General features: G+C 50.1%; 1 protein-coding gene across 1 annotated transcript; it reads left to right on the top strand.

The window, feature by feature from the left end:
• Positions 1-1,788: 1,788 nt before the first annotated feature.
• LOC122390267 lies at positions 1,789-19,482 on the top strand (the record flags this gene model as incomplete). Its single annotated transcript, XM_043383015.1, has 2 exons — positions 1,789-1,874; positions 19,058-19,482. A coding segment is annotated over exon 2 (311 nt), but the record flags the coding sequence as incomplete, so codon positions are not given.
• Between the last annotated feature and the right edge of the window lie 1,362 nt (positions 19,483-20,844).

Below are 20,844 nucleotides of genomic sequence, written 5' to 3'. Positions count from 1 at the left end.
TTGCGCACGTAGCAAGATGAGGTGCTCCTGGCTTCTCAACGGGTGCTCCCAACGGGTGCTCCTGGCTTCTCAAGGAGCAAGCGGTGCCAGAGCAGCCTGGAAATTATCGCCATTAGAAGATCATTATTTGTTTTCGCACAACCAATTTAGCGAAGCAGAAGCAAGCTGTCGGCTTTACGTAATCCGTAGCGTTGTAGGCGTGCAGTTATGTACAGCGACGATGCCTCGCGTTAGTATACCGGGTGGCCCAGAAAAAAACGTTCCGAACTTTGGAGGCCTATATATCAAATTCGAGTACAAATAACGAGCCAAAATTTTCATCAAGATTGTGTCATTTCTTTGCGCATTGGCATGCCAAATTATTACACTATACCATCATTTTCAAGCTGGGAATCTTGAGTTGAATTAAGCAAGACGTTTTTGCTTTTTTTGCCGATGTCAAACAATAGTGATGATTGGGTTATGTTATAAAAAAAGAATAAAAAATAGAGCACGTGAATGAGACCAACACGTATGTTCTTATTTTAAATATTTTTGTCTCACATATGTGCCAAATATTCAAATACTGAGCCAAAATGGTGCTCATGGATGCCATTCGTTTCAACACCAAATCATGTTTCAAGCAGGAGTGGCACGGTGCATGGATTACTGCTGATTACCCTCCTTTCAGTAGATCAAACAGTAAATCGACCGGATAAGGAAAACAAACTAAAGCAGACTGGTTCCTGTGCCAGACAACCACAGAATAGCTTATGAAAAACAACATTGCCAGCAGATGACAAAAAAAAAAACTGGTTGAAAAGCTACCTTTTCCCAGGAATGTCACCCAGGAAAGCATTTGAGCCACAAGATGGTTAGAAAACTGGAAACTTCTTCCGATGCCGCTGGCACAGAGCCATCGCGGTTGTCTGAGGGAATGTGTCATCCTGAGACCCGAACCATCAATGAGACTAGCTGCCAGTAGAAGTCATGGCTCTAGGCCGCGGTGCCGCGGGGTGAAAATGACCCGTTCACTTACATTTTTTTGGTAAACATCGGAGCAAAAAGGTAATTTTTACATGGCATGCTTGAAACACGAACCGTTTAAAAAGTAATTTACCGAACACCATGAAAATCACACCATTTACTGAAAATGTGTGCCGCATTGACTATGCGAAGTTTCAATGTTGTATCTTTATCACTTTCTGAGAAATATTGATTTAAAGTTGGGAACGTTTTTTCTGGGCCACCCGGTATGTGCCGCCTTTTTAGCGTTTTTTTTTTTTTTTACTTTGTGTACTAGTGTAGGTATTCTGTACAATATCTTCCGCACCCCGGTCACATTAGTTCAGGTCGCCAGTTCAGGTTAAAGATCTCACGTGGCCCATGGTAAATGTGCCCACATAAAATAATACGCCTTACAGTTGATCTGCCAGCAGATTCATAGAACTGTTGTGGTCAGTCCCGAGCGCCGTTTCTTTCAATCCATGCACGAACTGAGGTCGGCTGAAAGTAAACTGGCCGGGTCGGGTTCCTGGAACCACAGTCGGCGTACTCTACCCGAAGTGCCCCCGCTTTGGACCTCACCGGCTGGTGGTGATCTACGATCGGCCACGGTTTGACGCCGGCTCGGCCCATGGTCTGCCCGGGCGTCACCTGTCTCAGCGAGTACCTAGGTAGGTACCGCCGCCGCGCCGCCGCCGCCGATGCGCCGCCAAGAATAGTTCCACCGAACTCGACGCGCCGGCGGCGCCGGCGGCGGCGGCGGCGCGCGGCAGACGAACGGCGCTGGTCAGTTGAGCCGCTGACGCTGCGCTGTGGGGTCGCCGCTGCGCCGACCGACCTCAGCTGTGACCTGTGACCTGTGACCAGGGATCTAGCCAGGAGCCGCACAGGTCAGTTGCAAAAACCATGTCAGGGGTACGCTGGAGCATGTGGTGGGCCATTATTTTTATTAGATAAGAAAATATTAGGGTGATTTGCAGTTTTCATTGGAACTACACGTATTATTTTGATTGCTAAAATTAACATGCATTCCATTTACATCTACCCATGTGTTACTTAGTATTTGGCGCAATCATTGAATGTTTTCATTTTTATTTTCATTGGCTACGCTTGATTATCTATGTACAATAATAATGTGAGGCAATATCTACAATTACAAATTTCCGTCTAACGGAAAAGCATTTGCTTAAAGCTGACCTTTTTGGCAAGAAATGCATACATAAAAATAACATGAAATATTGTGGGATAAAGTTTCTTTCATATTTTCTCTACTACTAAGGGCTTGCCCTTGCTGCATAAATTCATATTGCATTTAACTTTTCCATGCACTTTCAGACATTTGTAGAAATAAAACTCCTATACAAACGTTAGCGCAGCCAGCGTTCCTGCCATTTCTATTAGTTTTGTCAGCGTCTGGATTTACGAAAATATCTAGCGCCTTCTCGGTTAGTAAAAAGACCGACCATTGCATGGATATGCACCGTATTGATCTGCACTTGTCGGCACCACAAGCTGGCCTGTGGCTTGCAATTCGACCAGAAGGTTTGCGTGAAACGCCGTACAAAACCTTCGCCTTCTTCCACCGATATCGCATCAAATCATGGCAGGTGTTCGGCCCTTCACTGCTAAGGTGCGGTCTGTCCACAACAATTCAGCTTCCAAGCGCCAGCGGTGAAAATAATCGGCTTCGTACGGCTTCGACTGGCAGGCTCAAGGTGGAAATATTGTGCAACGTCTCTCACCAGTGCGGTGACGATTTCAGCCGTGCTTTCAACGATTGCTTTAAAGATTCTCTAACGCGATGCTTACATGGAGACAAATGAACGACTTGCAAAGAACGGTTAACAGCACTGTGTAGACTATCCAGAGCGGAAGGACCATGAGTAATGCTTGGAAGCGTCCTGCCAAGACAAAGTTCTGCAATCGAAAGTTTGGCTCTTAGGCTAAACGTTACTGAGCCAGGAAAGGAGTCCAACCGCCCTGCCAAGGACAGGGCTGCCCATCGCTACATTCACTGGTGGTGCCTCACTACAGTGGAACCGCGCTTAGCCGATATGGGTGCGGCTGGAAAGGGACGGTGGTGAAACAAACGGACTGTCACTTCCACAAGTTTCACTTGATGCCGATCTATCACTCACTTGCTGTTTTAATTAGCGCGATAAATTAAGGGATCGATATTGCATGAAGTGCGACGATTCTCGAAACGTATTATCAAGCCTTTATAATTGCTGTCATGGCAGCGGTGATGCAATGCTGGTCGTAAAATACTTGTGTGTGCAGTATACAGCTCAATACTTACTGCTCCAGTATTTGTGGTCGATTGCTCCCCATTCGCTTATTTTCGCTCTCAAAAACCACTAACAACGCTGATTGGGCTGCTGACATAGAAAACCCATTACCGTTTGGAGTCGGACATTGCGGATAGGGATCAGGGGGACGGGAGGACACTGGATGTGCTGAAGGTAATACTGAGGGCTAGAAACGTTAACAGGTAGCTGCCAGTTCACCTTCGAAAGTGATAGAGCCTCACGTATGCCTGCAAATGCATCGAATACATTTACTGAGGAAAGGTTGAAAAATCCGTTTCATCCTTGCAAAACCAGTATAAAGGCAATGGTAAGAAGCAAAATTACTTTAAGAAGACACTTCGCGAATCCACAACCTACCATGTAGCACCTAACCGGCGAGCCACAAGTGTCTCAAGGTCGCCCGGTCTGCCTTTACCAGAGTGCAGCGACTGGTCTATGGCTGACCCCTATGATGCCATCGATACCGCTAGCCAGGCGAGCCGACCGGCCAACTAGCGCCAACAAATACATTGCATCACCCGGACAGCGTTGGGCAATTACCTTACAAAGGGTCTTTACATGATACGTACATATTCTGCCCTGCATGAAAAGTACGTGGTTTATATTAAAGGCATTTACCTTGCTTTTTTACCATGCGTTTTGATCTAACACCGTTCTATGAAATCCTATTCGCATTTCCATTCCAACGTCTACTCTAACATTCATCATGACTAAGTCAATAGTCTTTAAAAAGGAAAACGATACCCTTACAACCTGCTAATTGATACCAGGCCGCGACTTTGACCCAAAAAATGGCGACCTCAGGCCCCTCAGTGATTGTAACCCCACGGAGCACCATTCACCAGGCTGGCTGTCACTGGCCAGGCGGAAAACGGCAACACTTGGCCGCGGCGTCGGCAGCCTTTCTATTAGGAAGACACTGGATGGCCAGTCGAAAACCTGATTTTGCACTGGCCTTGAAGGCGTCGGACCGCTCGCGCCGCGTAGAACCGCGGCCCAACGGTCATATAATCGTCCGTGTGCCCGTGTTCATGTTGCTGTCAACAGCAGCTAGCGTTGCTTATGCTGTCGACAGCAGTTGTGCTGATGGTCGAATTGTAATTTGTCCTCACATGGTGTTCACAACAAGCTGAAATTTCCCATGGTGTTGTGTCTCTCATGGTGTTAACTGTTTAGTGCCGGGCGGCCGCTAACAGCCGGCTTTCTGAACAGAGCGGCAGGTGGTCGGGATCGTAAACAATGCGCAGAGGCCTGATGAGCTCCTCATTACGCATTGAGTCATAAAGATCATGGCTGTATGTCGCGAGGGGCATGACGGACGTGCATTATCAAGCTTATGAGATCCTATAACAATTCATTCATCCGCATGAATATTTCGGACTGCTGAAAATAAGCTTGATGAACAGCTAATCCCGCGGCCTATGCTCCAATATCTGCCTTCCAATGTTCGGCACTATTTGCCGATCTTGGTGAAGTTCCAGCCGCTCCTGAGGATATAGTGGTAGGACCATCTTTAGAGTTCTTTCTGACCTTGGCTGGGACCATACCGTGCTGAAAATGCCCCCACCCGGCGGTCGAAGGGAGGGGTGACAGCCGGGACCACCCCGACCGGTCCCCTGACCAACCGTACCGCTAGACCCGTCCACCCGCTAACGACGCGCCGACCGGGAAAGGCCGACGAGCGGTCCTCCACAGGAAAACGGCCACACGACCGGCGCGGGGTGGCGACACGGCGACACGACCATCCTCGGAGCACTGAGCGGCTCTGAATGGCTCTGTCGGGTGTCCGAGCTGCTGTCCTGCTGCTGTCCACTGCTGTTCTTCTGCTGTCTACTGCTGTTCCTGCCTGGCGGGGCTATTTGATAGCCGCAATCAAATTATTGCTAACTTGGGGATGATGAACTGTTCATGTTAGCTAATTAATATTTGCTTTATATTTACTTGCCACGCTAATAAAAAGTCAAACATTTGCTTAGGCATAACGCTATCGAACACTTCGAAAGTGTCCGTGATGGACCAGGCGGTGGCTGCGAGCAGCAGCTAAGTGTCTAACCGGTCCAAATCCTCTTTCAAGTAATCCCCCACTGTCCTTGGCTCGCAGTTCCTGCTGGCGTACTTTCCGTTTCTTATTACCTCGGAGCCATATTCCACCTAGCTAACGAGCCCTCAGACAGACCGATTGGACCCGTCCGACAAAAGACCCACCCGTTCTTGGAATGTGACGTTTCCAGAGTAATTTTGCTCGCTCCATAATACGGGGGTCATAACTCTGGCCGATAGCTGTTAGGACACAATCGGCGGGCGGGTACAGGACAAAAACTGAGCCCCCGGCACAAAGACAGAGGCCGCCGACAGGGCTGGGGCTAGGGCCGGGGGGGGGAGGGAGGGCTGGCCACCGCGCTGGACGGGTTAGACTGTATGTAGGGGAGCCCTGAGTCACAGTAGGTCGATCGCTGGACGGGTTAGACTGTATGTATAGAGGAGCTCTGAATCAGAGCAGGGTGACCGCAGAACGGGGAGTACCGGGCCAGTTCACGCATTCCGTGCGGGTGTTCTCTATAATAGCCGTTTTCACGACGGCCATCTGGTACACATTTGGTGCACATCTGGTACAGATTAGGTGCAGATTTGGTCAAATCAGGTTCAATGTGTCTCTTAGCAGCTATCAGCTAGGGTTGCACTAATTGCTTATATGCCTGCTTTGTCATATTATCAGAGAGCATCATCGATTAAAACACTGAAATAAATTCATGAAATGAAGATATTTGCTATAAAAGAAATTAGGTGCAGATTTGGTCAAATCAGGTGCATTCGCCGGATGGCCCGTCGTGAAAACGGCCAATATGCACTCACAGCACATGAGAGTCATCAGGGGCCGTATTCACGTCGACCATTTTCATAAGAATTTTCTTAAGTTTGACCCACTTCTTAAGCAATTTTTTTTTATTCACGTGATCTCCGTCGATGAAAACTTAGAAAGTGTCGACGTGAATACCAAATTATACTTACGAAAGAAAATCGACTCACGAAGTCGACGTGAATACGGCCCCAGAGCGGTAATTACAATCAGTCTGCAGATAGAGAGACGGAGAGAGAAGGGGAGGGAGAGAGAGGAGAGAGTGGGGAGACAGTTCGAGGAGCAGCGGTTGTCCTCCCGACCTCGCTAACAGGGAGAGAGGGATTCTACTCGAGGTCACCGGTCCTGTTCAGACCCCGTGGACGGGACCGTGTCCTCTGGACACCGGTTCCTCGGCTGAAGTGTGCCTGTCGCTGCTAGCTGGTCGTCCTCGGCTGCACGACGAACAGATGTCTCTAACGATGTGAGATCCGATTATCGATCTGCACAGAAGTTGGTGTCATTGGGCTGACACCCCCTCCCCTCCCCAAGTGGCGAGGGACTCCAGTGAGACGTCTACCTGCTGCTGCTCTGTATTTGTATCGTGGGTGTGCCTTGTTAAGCCAAGCGAGTTTTTATTTCTGTGGGTTTGGGTCATGTGATTTCGCAATTCAAGTCGTGGCCAAAATTGATATGAAAATTCCAAATTATAAATTTATACTGACGCTTATTGCACCCTATAAACTCGGTGGATCATCGCATCCATTCCTAACAAGACAACGCACCCACTCCTCCTAAATGCGGAATCCTTGCATACTTTATTGATCTTCCACGCGACGCACGAGTGGCTCTCAAATCTCTTGAAAAATAGTCGCTATGTTGCACGACAGACTAAGTAAACTGCAGTCACTTGATGTCATGAAACACGCGTTGTTACTGCAAGCGAGGTGCGACATTTTACGTGACTCCAAGGAATGATATGTCACACCACTCCTGAAATCCAATTTACAGTCCCACATACTTTCCGCAATGCATATTCTGAGTTCACAGTCCAGCAGGCTGTGGAATTCATAAGAATGCCACTCAGCATATCCAATTTACGTCCTAAATTAGCTTCATTATAAAGTGAATCACTATAATACCTACATATGCGCAATATTCGCATCCCAACGACTGGCTAAATCCCCAAGATATAATAAGACATGCTTGGGTTCTGTCCGATAAGAATCGTGTCCTGAGGATGATGAAGGCGTTTCACAGTCAGTATGGGCTGGTTTACATACCTACCCTCCAATGGAACGCCGGCAGGAGACACTGGTCCGCGGGCGGGGCACCATTGGCGCCGGTTCACCGAACAGCGCGTGTCTCAGGCGGGCCGCGGCGGCATCTGAGGTGTTTCCGGCGCCGCGTGCCCTCTCTCCCCCCGCGCTCTGCCCTCCGCTGACCGCCCGGCCGGCGCAGAGTCGAGGTCACCGACCCGCGGCGACACCGCCCCGCCCGCCCCTCCCCTCTCCCCCGCCCCCGCCCCGCGGTATGGGGGAGCTCCCACCCACCCATCAGACCACGCACTGGCACCATCCGGCCCGGGTCCAACCAAATGCAAATGAATTACGGAGCCAGGTAAGCCATGCACAAAATATTCCCTTACTTGACTAATTTTATTCAGCAACGAGCATTGCTGATTTATCCGAAACCCAGAATGTAGGTACTGCATACTATTACGGTTTGTTTCTTTTTTTTCTCTCTCTCCTCTCTCTCTCTCCCTCTCTCTTCCCTCCCTCCCTCCCTGCCTTTTTTCCTCCCTCCTTCCCTCCCTTCGCCCTGACTATTGTAGAGTATATCTCAAGTCATGCGCCACTTGTTGGCGAGTGGACACGGCTTTTGCACCAAGCTGCAGCCATGAGCCTTGCTTGGTCTTGCCGCTCGACTCGGATGCTGCGTCGCTCTCGCTCAAGTGCTAGTGCCTTGTGCGAGAACGCAGTCACCAGTCTCCTCTCGAGAGTGCACGCCACTGATGCGTGAACCGATCTCCCGTCTCGCAGCTCAGAATACGTTTCCTTGCGGTTGGTAACCGAACCGGTCATAGACGTGTCATCCCTCCTTGCTCGTGGTGAATATGCGGCATTTGCATACCCTGCACATTCCAGGAGATGCGCATGTGTTTAAGCTGAACGTTAGACCCGATCATCTGCTGTTCATGCGCGCGCCAAGTGATGCCGAGTGCAGCGTGCGCTGTGCAATGTGTGCACTGTGCAGCTGTGCGCGCCCGGGGAATGTTGGTTGATGGATGGGTGCGTTAACCCCTCCTTTATGCACAGTGCAAACTATAGACGCATGATGGAAGTGTGTGAAAACGATTTGCAAGTGACAGGCTGTGGAATTCATAAGTGACGTGTGGGAGGACATTGTATTTTCTATGGCCAGAATTGATATACTTACATGAAGTTAAACATTACCTAGTGTAATTTTGACGTAAAGTTCGTGTCCTTCACTAAGATACCCTTTTCCTGATTATTTGTTCTATAATCCCTATCATAATAAAACTGTTTTGTTTTTTAAAGCAAGTAAGTGAGCATGATGCGCATTAACATCACGATAACAGAGCCCTAATGTACCGGCAACGAGGAAAACCGGGGTGAAAGGCATGCAGCGAAGCGGCCGCATAGATAGACCGATAATAAATACGGTCTCGATTCAACACACCAGTATCGTAGCATTCCAAAAGGAAGCTATAAGAAGGCTTAAAGTTGATTTTGTTTTAATAAAAGATCGCTATATGTATAAATGTTAACGCGTTCTTATCCAAAATTGTAAGCTTCGTCATAATCTGCATTCATTGAGATCTTATTGAAATATGCATAACGTTTGCAATAGATGATGACAAATCTCCGATGAATAACGTCGCACCTCCAGTTAGCGATCCGACTAGACATCCGGCACTTTCCGGCTAACTGTCACAATCAAAGAAACCCGTGCAGCAACTTTTATGCCCCAGTTGTATAGGTATAACCGCTCATCCTTTCCTCAAGGAGTACAGTTGGCGATGGCTAAATGCCTTGTTAACACCACTAGCGCCTCAGTTTACCTTGAACAGAATTACGCAGGGGGAAAGGCCCATTGCATGTGTCGTAGAGCTCAATGCATTGCTCGATCGCTGGCGGGATCTGAGCGCTGCAGCCGCCAGGTCTCGGCTGCAGTTAGTCCGGTTCGATCGCATCTTGTTGACGGTTCGGCACGCGCTGTAATTGCACAGTACTACCCGGAAAGTGACCCGTCCTAGCCGCATCCTGGCTAGTGGCTTGGATATGAAATATCTTAGGCTCCTCTGCATAGCTATATTTGCGGAAGTGGCTACGTTTTCTTGAGGCACGCAGCACTCACAGTAGTTTTGTTCAAACATGTCTAGTGTGCGAGCTCCGCACGCAAAACTCAGTGATATGGTTGAAGTGGCCTCACGGGCCGATTGCATGCGAGGGACACCCAAAAGTGGATGACCTTGCGGGTTTCCGTACGGCGTATTCCGTTACGGGTGAGGCCCCCGCGATGGACGGGTCTGTCACTGCTCCTTCAGCTACCTTTTTCGGTCAGATTGGCTCCCGGCGGCGCCGCCAAAAATGGCACCTCCCAATATGTGCACTGTGTTCCGGCCATGATCCACTTGGCTACGGACCAGTGCAGCGGTGATATGCAGATGAACTGTGCTGAGGGATAAACGCACTTGCCCTAAATTATATCGGGAGCAAGTCATGTGCTGAATATAGGTGTGAAAATGACGCTAAGGCGTGTCCGAAAACTACGGCTGAATCGAAACTCTTATCACAACCCCAAATATTCCCGGATAACATCTTCAATCAATGGAACAGAGCTTTGAAGCCTTTACGGTCAATGTAGGCCTAGCGAAGCGTTGCCTTGGTCTTCCATCGATCGCCGACGAAACCGAGAGTCCCAGTCCCAGCGAAGACCGTGGCCGCGCCGTGCGGTGCCGCCGCCATCGGCGCCTCCTGACCGCAGTACCGGGAGTTCCTAAATAAACAGTCGAATTATTTTCTTCTCTAGTAATGTCAACAATCAAAATTTCAAAAATAAAATAACACATGGATATTCCACATTCAATGCCATTTAGTTTTATACCAATCATAACTACCTTCTATTATGGGGTCGCAGATATGAGTCAAAAATATAAAACACTAAATTACAACTCGAGGCAAAATCAAATGATGCAGCCCGTTAGACGCCCCACGAAAGTTTATAACAGACTAATGGTCATCAAAAACATGAATAATCAGCGTAGTTGCAACGTTTTGGAAATACGCTGAAAATGTTAAAGGGACAGTATCACTATTTTGATGAAATTTGACATTGCATAGGCCCCACCTTTCTGGTCCGGAAACTGAAGACCGATCCTCGAAGCTCCACACCGTTATCCCGCAATCGCCGCTCAAAGTACGAAAGGTGTACTACACTTTGAATCGTGCTTCACTATCTTCACTGTTTAAAAGTTTGCGCCGTTTTGAATTGACCGCCAGTAATAAAACTTTTACCCTGGTCATTTCATCAAATTTTATAAAGCCAAAACGTTTTTCGCACTTATTCATCACCGTTAAATTCATTAAATAGTCGTAGGCAATTTCCGCTGTTTCCTTCGGATTCTAGCGGCTCAACAAAGGAATTCCTCCAGCTTGAATCACAATCTCCCTCCAATGTATGACGTTTATCACGTGATTGTCACGTGATATTTTCTCCCATTGTCAATTGTCACGTCCAATTGTCACTCCCTCCAATTGTCACGTGATATTTTTATAGGCAATACCTAAGGCTACCTCTCCCTAAGGACAACTCAATCAGAAGAACGACCGCGTAAGCGTAGCGTCAATAATGTATTATCTGCGCCAGTTCTGTAGTAATTTTGCATGCTTCCAAAATGGCGGCCATGCTTGTATAGTGGTGGTTCGCTCATGAAAATGAATCATGAAAATGAAATGTGGTTGCAATCTTTTTCACCGAGTTCGGTCCTCAAACTATGTTTTTCTGATTCAGGAAAATAAGAAATGCTAGTAAAAAAAAAATATCAGTTCCATACATTGATTTTTTTTTCGATGATACTGTCCCTTTAAGTAGAAAATGCGCAGATATACTCTAAAAAGAATCAAAAGCTCGCCAATTCAGGCCGAAAAGACAAAAGGGACCTCCAGCGGAGTCCACACAAGACACCCAGATGGCTGGGTCAGGAACAGAGCTGCAGCAAAACATACAACTCCCTGTCCGACCAGAAGCAACAGCCATTTATTTACCTATAAGGCGTCGGTTCATCAACAACTGTAGCAAGTCAACAAATAGACACAGTTACTTTGCAGCAGCGGATTCAGTGAGAAGTTGCGAGAACACCCTTGCCCTTTTCCATCGCATCTGGGCCAACGACAAGTATTTTTTTTTTCAGCTGGATAACAGGTAGACTCAAATGACTTTTTGTGAACACAAAACTTTCAAACAGCAGCCCCAGGACCACAGAAGAACTCAAGAGGGACGCGACGTTCGCAGTGCGCCGAATGCGGTACAAGACCTGCCGGGCCGCGCTGGTGTCCGCACGGCGGCCGGCGCCAAGCAGCCTGTGGTTGGGGCGAAAAAGGGCCTTCTGTAATTCGTCTTCTGTGGCTGCAAGTGAGCAGTCAGCACGGAACAGTCTCTACCACATAAAATGGCATTAATCGTTGTGTATGATAGGCATTGATTCGTTTTCCTCCTTTCTTCCGTATTTGAGTTATACTGTTTTTTAATTCGACTGTTTATTTAGGAACTCCCGGTACCAGTTCGGTCCAGCACGGGACGAGCCAGCACGACTCGGAGCCCACTGGACCGGCCGGCCGACCAGCCTGGTCACTCGTGGGGGCCTGCGGCGGGAGGCGAGCAGTCAGCCAGCCAGGCCGGCGGTCAGCCGGCGGCCGGCGGGGACCTTGAACCGGGCATGGAGCGACGGACGGCACCTGGCCGCGCTCCGGCCGGCGCGGCGGCGGCGCCCTGACTCACGGGTGGAGTCAGACTCAGAGTCAACCACTGGAGTAGCTCCGGGACGGGCTGAGTCACCGTCAGGCTGTGGGATAGGGAGTGATGTGTTATATAAGCGAGTCATTTTCAGGGATGGAGCATACGAGTCGTTACGGATCGTGCGCTGTTATGAACCAGGTCGGGCTGCATTGCCGCTGTAATGCTGGTCACGTTTCCAACAAATTCACTTCATGGAGGTGTCAGAATTCAGCCTTGTGAGTACCCCCGGCCAACTTATGATGGTTTTGAAGCGTGGGACCCTCGGCGAAGCTGTGGCTAGTCGTGTCCTTCATGGACCATGTCTCCAGCAACGACGGTGTGTGGTCAGTCCCATGACCACAGGCCCCCAACCACGCGCCTGCTAAATTTGCCAATATTGAGCCGCTAGGCAGGATGGTCCAATTAGGCACGCAGTTTGACCTTGGCTCCGGCACTGGTCGCTCGCGCATCCGCAAACTGCGTCACGGCTAGTTCCTGGTTCAGCGAATCGCCTATGCCGACGCACATCCGCACTCTGCCCCGCTGTGACAATGGTGTCTGTTTTTCAGCACCATCCGGTGTTTCACCGGGGCGCGCAGCGACCAATTAGTGCAGTTTGTTTGTTGTCAGTCACCGGTTGTCATGGGAACACATTGATCTCCGCGCGATACTGAACAGATTTCGAACAATTATGACTGAAGCTTTTGTGCGTGAAAATGTCCACACCGAGCACAAGGGTCAAATACATTTTGTGTTATGATTTGAGCTCTGGTATCGTACAGCACCTTTGTATGTGCAGTATGCATGTGCAGTACGTACGTGCCTCTTTAGTTTTGGAGAACAAAGACTTCTACTACGTTCAAGTGTCACGGTTCGCCGAGCCACCTCCCAAATAATTCACACTAGACCGCCAAAATAAACGAAATACGCCGCCGGTCGCCGCAAACTGTCTGAAGAATGCCCTCCTTCCGGAAGACGGCTGCGAAGCTCCTGGCAAATTCCCACGTCATTGATCGCTCCATTGCAGGGAGGGCGGGGTAGAGGGGAGGGGAGGGTGCCACCCACGCTGCTGACTGCACGCGCCCCGGGGATGGACCGTGACGCCTCCCCTACCCCTCCCCTACCCTGGTGATACGCCAATATTGATTGGGTGGGGTGCAACAGTGGAGAAGTTACTTGGATAGTGATGGAAACGACGTTTTGCCTGTGGAAACATTGGTTGAAGCGTTGTGAAGGACAATTTCTAGATACCTAAGCACAAAGAGGTTTACCTTTTTATATCACGCTGGCTGAGATTTAGGATGCTGCCCGTACCTAAGTATGTGGCTTACGTGTGTGAGGCATGTGCGTGCAAATGAGGGCTGAAAATGAACTTGATGCAGGTGGAACTTGAAACTTGTGTGGCTCCAACCAGCCGAAATACGTCACCAGACGTACGTCATTGCCTGCTCAAACCATATGACGTGCTGACGTATGTACCTATACGGTAGCAGTGACGTCTTAATGCCGGAGCAAACTGGTAGGTGGCTCCAAATAAGGAACAACGGCCTTGATCAACCAGCACTGCATGGTGAATGGTCCTGCCAACATCCCATGGTGACGCGTACAGTTTGATTGTTCTTAGGCCCTGAAGATGGAAACATGTCTATTTATTTTACCAAGTCTTATTTGGAATAATGTCAATCTTACCAACTCAGATACCTACAGTCAGGGCTGCGGAGTCGGAGTCGGAGTCGGAGTCGGAGTCGATCGGAGTCGACAGTTGTAACCGGAGTCGGAGTCGGAGTCGGAGTCGATTTTAGAAACCCGAGCCGGAGTCGGAGTCGGAGTCACCGAAAATCCGTCGACTCCGCAGCCCTGCCAGGTCTGCGGAGTCGGAGTCGGGAGTTGGAGTCGGTCGGAGTCGACAATTCTGGCCGGAGTCGGAGTCGGAGTCGGAGCTGGTTTTTGAAAGCCGGAGTCGGAGTCGGAGTCGGAGTCGCTGAAAATCCATCGACTCCGCAGCCCTGCCTACAGTGATAATTTTTCAACATAGAACACTAAATGTCTGCATTTGGTGCCGTGCAGACGGCAGTACGAACGTTTTGATAGTTATTTTCGCTAAGCCCGCTTACATTTGAAGTCATCAATCATTATCCAAGCTTGTATGCTTATTTTTTTTACATTCAACGTGCTTACACGGCGTACCTACCTATAATTGTAGAGTGTACTTATTCATAAATTTTGTGGTAGGTACTTTTCCTTGGCGTGCTCGAAATAGGGTAGCTGAAGCAGGATTGTCCCTGTTGAGGCGATGTTTCGGTGAAAAAATGGTGAGCTGTTGAGCAGGTAAAACTGTTTTCAGCTATCAGTTGATCAACGAGACCTAAAATATGGAAATGTTTCGTTATTGGCATCAGTTTTGGTCAAAAGAGAACTCCGCTTTCAGGCTGAGACTCAAAAAGACATATCGTGCGTTTGACGCTCTTTATTAATGGGCTTATAAATTCTCTCAGACTTGTCCATAACTTCTGACGCTTCGGAACATGGTTCAGGTGTCTCTACTCACGGTTACTGGATGATCACCAAAGTTTTGCGGTTACTGTTCGATGACAGTGAACGATAAATTACAATTGAACCTCAGCGGCGCCGTGCGTTTTTCTGGCGTACGAACGGGCGCGGCCCGAGCGGCGCACTGCTATCGTCCAGTCATCGGCGAATCGGTCCTGAAGAGGCTCATTCTGGAACAATGGCGCCCGTCCAGTCAGCGATCCAAGGTCACAGGTAACTGGCACCGGCGACACGCGATCACCGAACCTCCTGCAGTCTAACGGACGCGGCGGGGACGCGCCACATCGGCAGCCAGGACGGAGCGACACGAGGGCCACACGGTGCCGAGCTTAGCGATTTGGAAGCACCGGCGAGCGCCATTCATGTCGTAGGGTGGAAGACAGACGACCAGGAAACATTCCGGATCTCGTCTCCGCGACGAAAAAAAATGTCAACGGTGCACGGTGCCGGGCCTGGGAGCTGTGCAGATATTTCCGAAGACCGAATGCGTGAGGCTGCACGCAATGTATAGCGACTAGAGAGCAACACATTCCCAAAGCTGGAGATGGCTGGTCTATGAAGGCCATGAAAACCACATGTCTGGTTTCATGCATGCGTATATCTTTTCCAAAATATGAATAATTATTTTGTTGGAAATGATAGCGTCGAGCATTAAACATACACCAAGGTATAATATTTTGATTTCATATGTGTAATGTAAGTAAAATCAAAAGTAGTTGGCGAGATTATCATTCATTTTTTATAATGTCCCGCTTAAAATGCTTAAAATGACAGTCAATCTGACATAGCCTTCAGTATAGTATAGGAACAGCCTGTACTGGGGCCTGGGGGAGGCAGTGTTAATGGGTGGCGGCCGCGGGGCCGATGAAGAAGCGTAGGAACGACTCAGCAGACAGTAGGTACTGGGGGCAGTATACCGACTACGCGGGGCGGCAGCCGGGGCCGATGACGCAGCGTAGGAACGGTGGTCAACACTCATCAGACGGTAGGGTACTGGGGACAGTACCGACTACGTGGAGGCAGCCGGGACCGATGACGAGGTGGCGCGGCCACCGCTCTCTGCCCAGCCACTGTGAAATCAGTACCGAGTCAAGGCTGGGCTCTGGGGGAGTTTCACAAGCGGTCCACAGTCTCTCCCTGGGGCACAGGGTACCGTACCAGGCACCGGTCGATAACTCTGCAGGGCCCACCCTCGGCTGCAGGCCAGCCCCGATGGGCGCCAACAGGGCGACAGACCTACCCCCGGCACTCTCAACAGAAGGCACAGACCTTCCTGGCACCCTCCCAATCAGCGATAGCAGCCGCCGTCGGCAGAGCTTTCCTTGCACATGACGATAGCAAACCGGACCCGGTCGCATTAGATCGGCCGCTGCAACTGCCGGCTCCTCTTGCCGCCTGCAGTGGAACGATCAGCGGGCCACCAGCACAGGCCAATGGCCGCGCAGGGGTGAGAGGTGCCCGGGTCATAGCTGCGCACCTTGTTGGTGGAGATCTGACGGCCTTAGATAGGAAACTGCCAACGAACGCACTTACAGTGGCGCTGCGTATCTCTGAATTCCATCATCTCCTTCCTGCTGTCTTTCCCTGTCTGTTTATGTCTTTGCCCTGTGTCCCTCTATCTCATTCTCTTTCAGTTTCTATTTCTCTTTCTTTCTATCCCCTCTGTCTCTCTCTCTCCCTCTGTCTCTCTCTCTCTCTCTCTCTCTCTCTCTCTCTCTCTCTCTCTCTCTCTCTCTCTCTCTCTCTCTCTCTCCCTCTCTCTCTCTCTCTCTCTCTCTCTTTCTCTCTCTTTCTCCATCCATCTTCTCCTTCAGAGTACCGGAAACTATTGTCCGTTAACCGTTTTACTTTTCAATACCTATCCACACTCCCGCGTTATAAACGTGTGTTGATGGCATGCATCTTCTAGTTTTGACAACTTGTTTGTAGATTATCCGCCCGTGTTCTGATGCCCATCGCTATAGGATCAAACAGTATAGGTACTGGAGGAAAATAAGCCGGCTTTCGTGAGCCCATCAACGGCGAATATAGGCAAAAAGACGGTTCGATGTTTTCTGTAACTCGTTACCCGCTTCGAGCCTATGCACACGTTTCCTTTGTTTCACTGATGCATCGGGCCTCGAAGAATATTGGGTGAATGTTATATCTTCAAATCGTCTATTCAATGAATGGGTCAATCAGATGAGAACGTAAATACCATTGTCATCATGAAGCTGTTAAGGCCTAAGAAAACGAGCGGTAAGCTTGATGATGCAGGAGATGTAGTGACATGGCTGCATTGCTGCCTTGTATATAGGCATTCACCAGTAACCAGCTGGTGGCAGGCAATAGGTTGATTTTGATGTTTCCATTACCTACCAATTTCTCATAGAAACACTGCATGACTTGGAGAAGTCCAACAGCAGAATATCATCACTTTGATTGTACCGTTCCGGGTTCAAACATCGTCCTCGTGTGCTCTGAAGGGCTCACGTGATGTCTACCGTGTCCATGCAGCTGCCACTCTATTCCACCCGTCATCCATGGAAATCCCAGCCCTTGCCTGTTCCCTTCTCCGCCACTGGCTGTTTATTGCGGTCGGACAGCACAAGATACAATGCAATACCTGCTCACAATACAATGCAGTCGAACTGTGTGATGACCACTGATGGATCCTTCCGTGTCCTCTGGGCTGATCCGTCGCCGTTTGGAGATGCCAATTGGTTCCATTGTGAGCTTAAAGAAGTTTTAGATTTTTTAGAGTGAGTGTTGAGTGACTTAGACGGGCTGTCTAGAAACGGATGTATGTTGTACGCACATGTTCACCAAATATAAAGGTGAAACTTATATCAAAATATACCTCCTTCGATTGCGAGGTAAAATAGTAAGAGAATGTAGTACGCCGTACCTATATATGATAGTTCGTGACTATAATCGGCAATTTTAAACAGAACGTACATCTACTCGGCATGCCAAGCATTCCACATCATCACCCAGTTTTTCATGATCTCCGTTGGACCTCCGAACTTTGCGCATGCCATAGTCAGGAATTCTAATTATTCCACTTGCAACGCAACCACACTCCGTTCCAGAGAGTGGCGTGAGCTCCCCTTTAATCCCGTGCTGGGCCGGGGAGTACCGGGTAGTACCCGGGCACCTATGCGTTCTGTCGAATTCTGACGCCCCCCCCCCCCCCGCCCCCGTCGGGAGTGGCGTTGTTTGAGACAGCTTTGGGCTTCCTCCATGCAAGGGTGGGTAGTGTCCCGTTCGTGGTGCATTGCCGGACCCGCTGACCGTCGATCTATACCGTTCGTGGCCCCATAGTTCACCAGGTGGCGCACTGACCGTTTTAGGGTCCACTGGCCGCCAACCACCGACAAAAGTACCGATCGATCCTATAGATCCGAACAGCCTGTTGGTTGTCCCGCCGCACGTTGCCATGGAAACGCGTCAACAAGCGCGGGTCTCGCAAGGTCGCGTCGTAGGTCCACGCGTGCATGTAGGTGGGGCAGCTGGGCTGGTCTGAGGTCTCCTGGTCGACATAACAGCCGGCGGAACTAGACGAGCTACCGGCAAACAGCAGATCACCAGGAAAAACCTCGGCTGATTCTGCATGTTTCTGAGTGGATCGATTGTGCTGTTTTCAACAGCAAGAGGCCAGCCCTTGACATCCGTTCACTTATTAGTGGCCCCGTGTATTCGGCCAAGGGTGAACGAGCCATGTGTGTTCCGATGGACCTACTTTTGTAGAGCTAGCCGGTGACGTACTGTGACCGACAGGTGGTCACAGCACCCGGCAGATCGTGAGGGTGAGTGGTACGGGAGGTCTGCCCAGTGGTCACGCCCTCTAATTATTGGTACCACCTGCTCATGCAGTCATTTCGCTCTCCCCATGCGGAATGTATAAACTCTGTTCGGAGAGTCATTGCCTCAAGTTCGAAGGAGGAAGCCGACAGATTTCGATCTCCAGATGTTGCGATTGCAACATCTGGACTGTGAATGTGAATGATTTCACGCATGAGATCAGCTGGGTCATCAATGTCCGTTTCAGATGGTTGTCATTAAATATGACAATGCTCTACATAAAACAACAGACCATGACAAACAGACCTTTGCTGAAGAAATGGCCTCTCCCAGCATAGGCTCTCAGCATTTAGTGACGCCCTGGTCCAATGCTAGTCTCCTTTCAATGCCGGTACCAGCCACACAGATCCGGTGACCGATCCAATTCTCTCTGCATGTCGCTTCTTTAAACGGTCTACAAATGCTTCTGTACGGCTAACCGGCTCTCCAGCAGCTCTCTGTGCGACCCTCCAACAGCTCCATGCCCCATGAAGGTACTCGGCAGCTCTCTGACTGACTCTCCTCTCTCCCCCAGGAGCGGCGGACTCCGGAGTCGCCCGACTCCCGTCGCCCGGTCGTCGCCCGTCGGCCTCCGCTGCCGGCGCCGCGCCTCTCGCTGCAGAGCGACCTCAACCAGAACTGCGCCACCATGATGGCGGAAAGCTCCGACGACGTCACCGTCAAGGGCTTCGACAACCCCGTCTTCGAGGATGACAAGACGGAGGGCACGGCGAGGCTCAACATCACCCAGGCCACCAATGAAGAGCTGGCCAGCCAGGCAGTGAACGGCTCCCGTCAGGACCACGAGGCGGTCAACCTCGAGTTGGTCACCATGACGCCCGAGAAGAACGGCAACGGCCACAGCGCCGCCGACATCAAATCCAAGGACGCCACCATCGACGTGACGTACAACGACGACAACGAGAGCGGACAGCACAACACCCACCGGAAGATGGTCAGGTGAGTTCGAGTGAGGGATTGAGGTTTATGTGCCTGGCGGGATGTGTCGGACTGGAACTGGGTATAACATCTTCAGTAAGGTGTTTTAACTACATGAGTGATCTTAAATACCATACTGATGCCTCGTGTAAGATATTGGGGCTTTGTGGCATTTTAGAAGTCATCTTATATGGGGAACTAAAATATTCCTCGCTTTAACGTCATTCATGGACCCATAAATTCTGGACAGAATTGAGGTCCGATTAGCAAAAAGAGACCATCCATGAACACTGGCATAAGAAGCCTGATTGAGCAGCCCACCGGAAAACGGGACACGATGTGTCATTCATTTTAAGAGCCTTGTAATGTGTTTTACCACCACTTAGCCCTCTTTGAGGCCCCACACTCCGCGGAGTGCCTCAATTTGGCCGTCTGTGGTGCTGAGTGGTTACCTGTTGTCAAGTGTTGGCTCGGCGGGGCCCGACCGGGCTGAGCAGCAAAAACCGCCGACCGCCTGATATAGAGGGTCGCGCTCGCCTATTGCCGCCATTGCGGCACTATATGGGGCGCGCGCGGCGCTCTTTTTGCGCCCCGCCCTCGGCCTCCGCCGGGCTAACGTATGCGGCTGGCTGGACCGGCGCGGTCGCGGCCGGGCCGGACGGAGCCGCCCATGGCCGGACCTCTGACCGTTTTTGTGGGTCCTCGCATACCCCGCCGTCGGATGGCCTGCGAAACTCCGAGCGGTGGTCAGACAGACCGATCTCCCCGGCTGGGGTCCGACAGATTCCCGGGGAGAAGACGGTATCCGGGAGCGGTATCTGCGGAGGCCGGAACGGTAGCTGTGGGGTGCAGATGGGAACATAGCTCGAAAGGCCGTTTTACGCTTCTGTTATTGACAAAGATTTGTGCGGGCATTATCGGCAGACTTTAAAGGTAGTGTGCCAGCTTTCTTGGACCGTATGGAGTTAATGGCCCAGATAAGGAGAACCGGATTTTTAGAACTTATCCATACCTTCAAAACTCATGGAAACGTCTTAAATTCTTCAAATTTTGAGTACCCCAGTGCGAAATTCGCCCCGACGGGTTGTCGGTCGTACCCCAACCACATTTCACACCACTATGAACAATAAATGCACACACTGAAATCGCTATTACCGATATGCTCATCCAATCAAGTTTCGATAAACCCGTTCATCATCATCTCCTGCGGTTTCGAACACGCCTGTTAGGTGGCTTCTGATGCTCGTCGAGGTCGGAATTTCCAAATACGCGTGGTGCGTCGGGCCGCGCGCTCTGACTTCGGCCAAGAAAAATGCGTCAGCTGATCATTGTCATTTCTGCCACTTGCGTGTGGTGAAATGGGGTCATAACTTATAAGACGGC

The sequence above is a fragment of the Amphibalanus amphitrite genome, unplaced genomic scaffold (assembly GCF_019059575.1).
Source record: "Amphibalanus amphitrite isolate SeventyFive unplaced genomic scaffold, NRLGWU_Aamphi_draft 000388F_arrow, whole genome shotgun sequence".
Taxonomy (NCBI): domain Eukaryota; kingdom Metazoa; phylum Arthropoda; class Thecostraca; order Balanomorpha; family Balanidae; genus Amphibalanus; species Amphibalanus amphitrite.
Note: the sequence above shows the minus strand (reverse complement) of the source record. Positions and strands in the feature narration are given on the sequence as shown.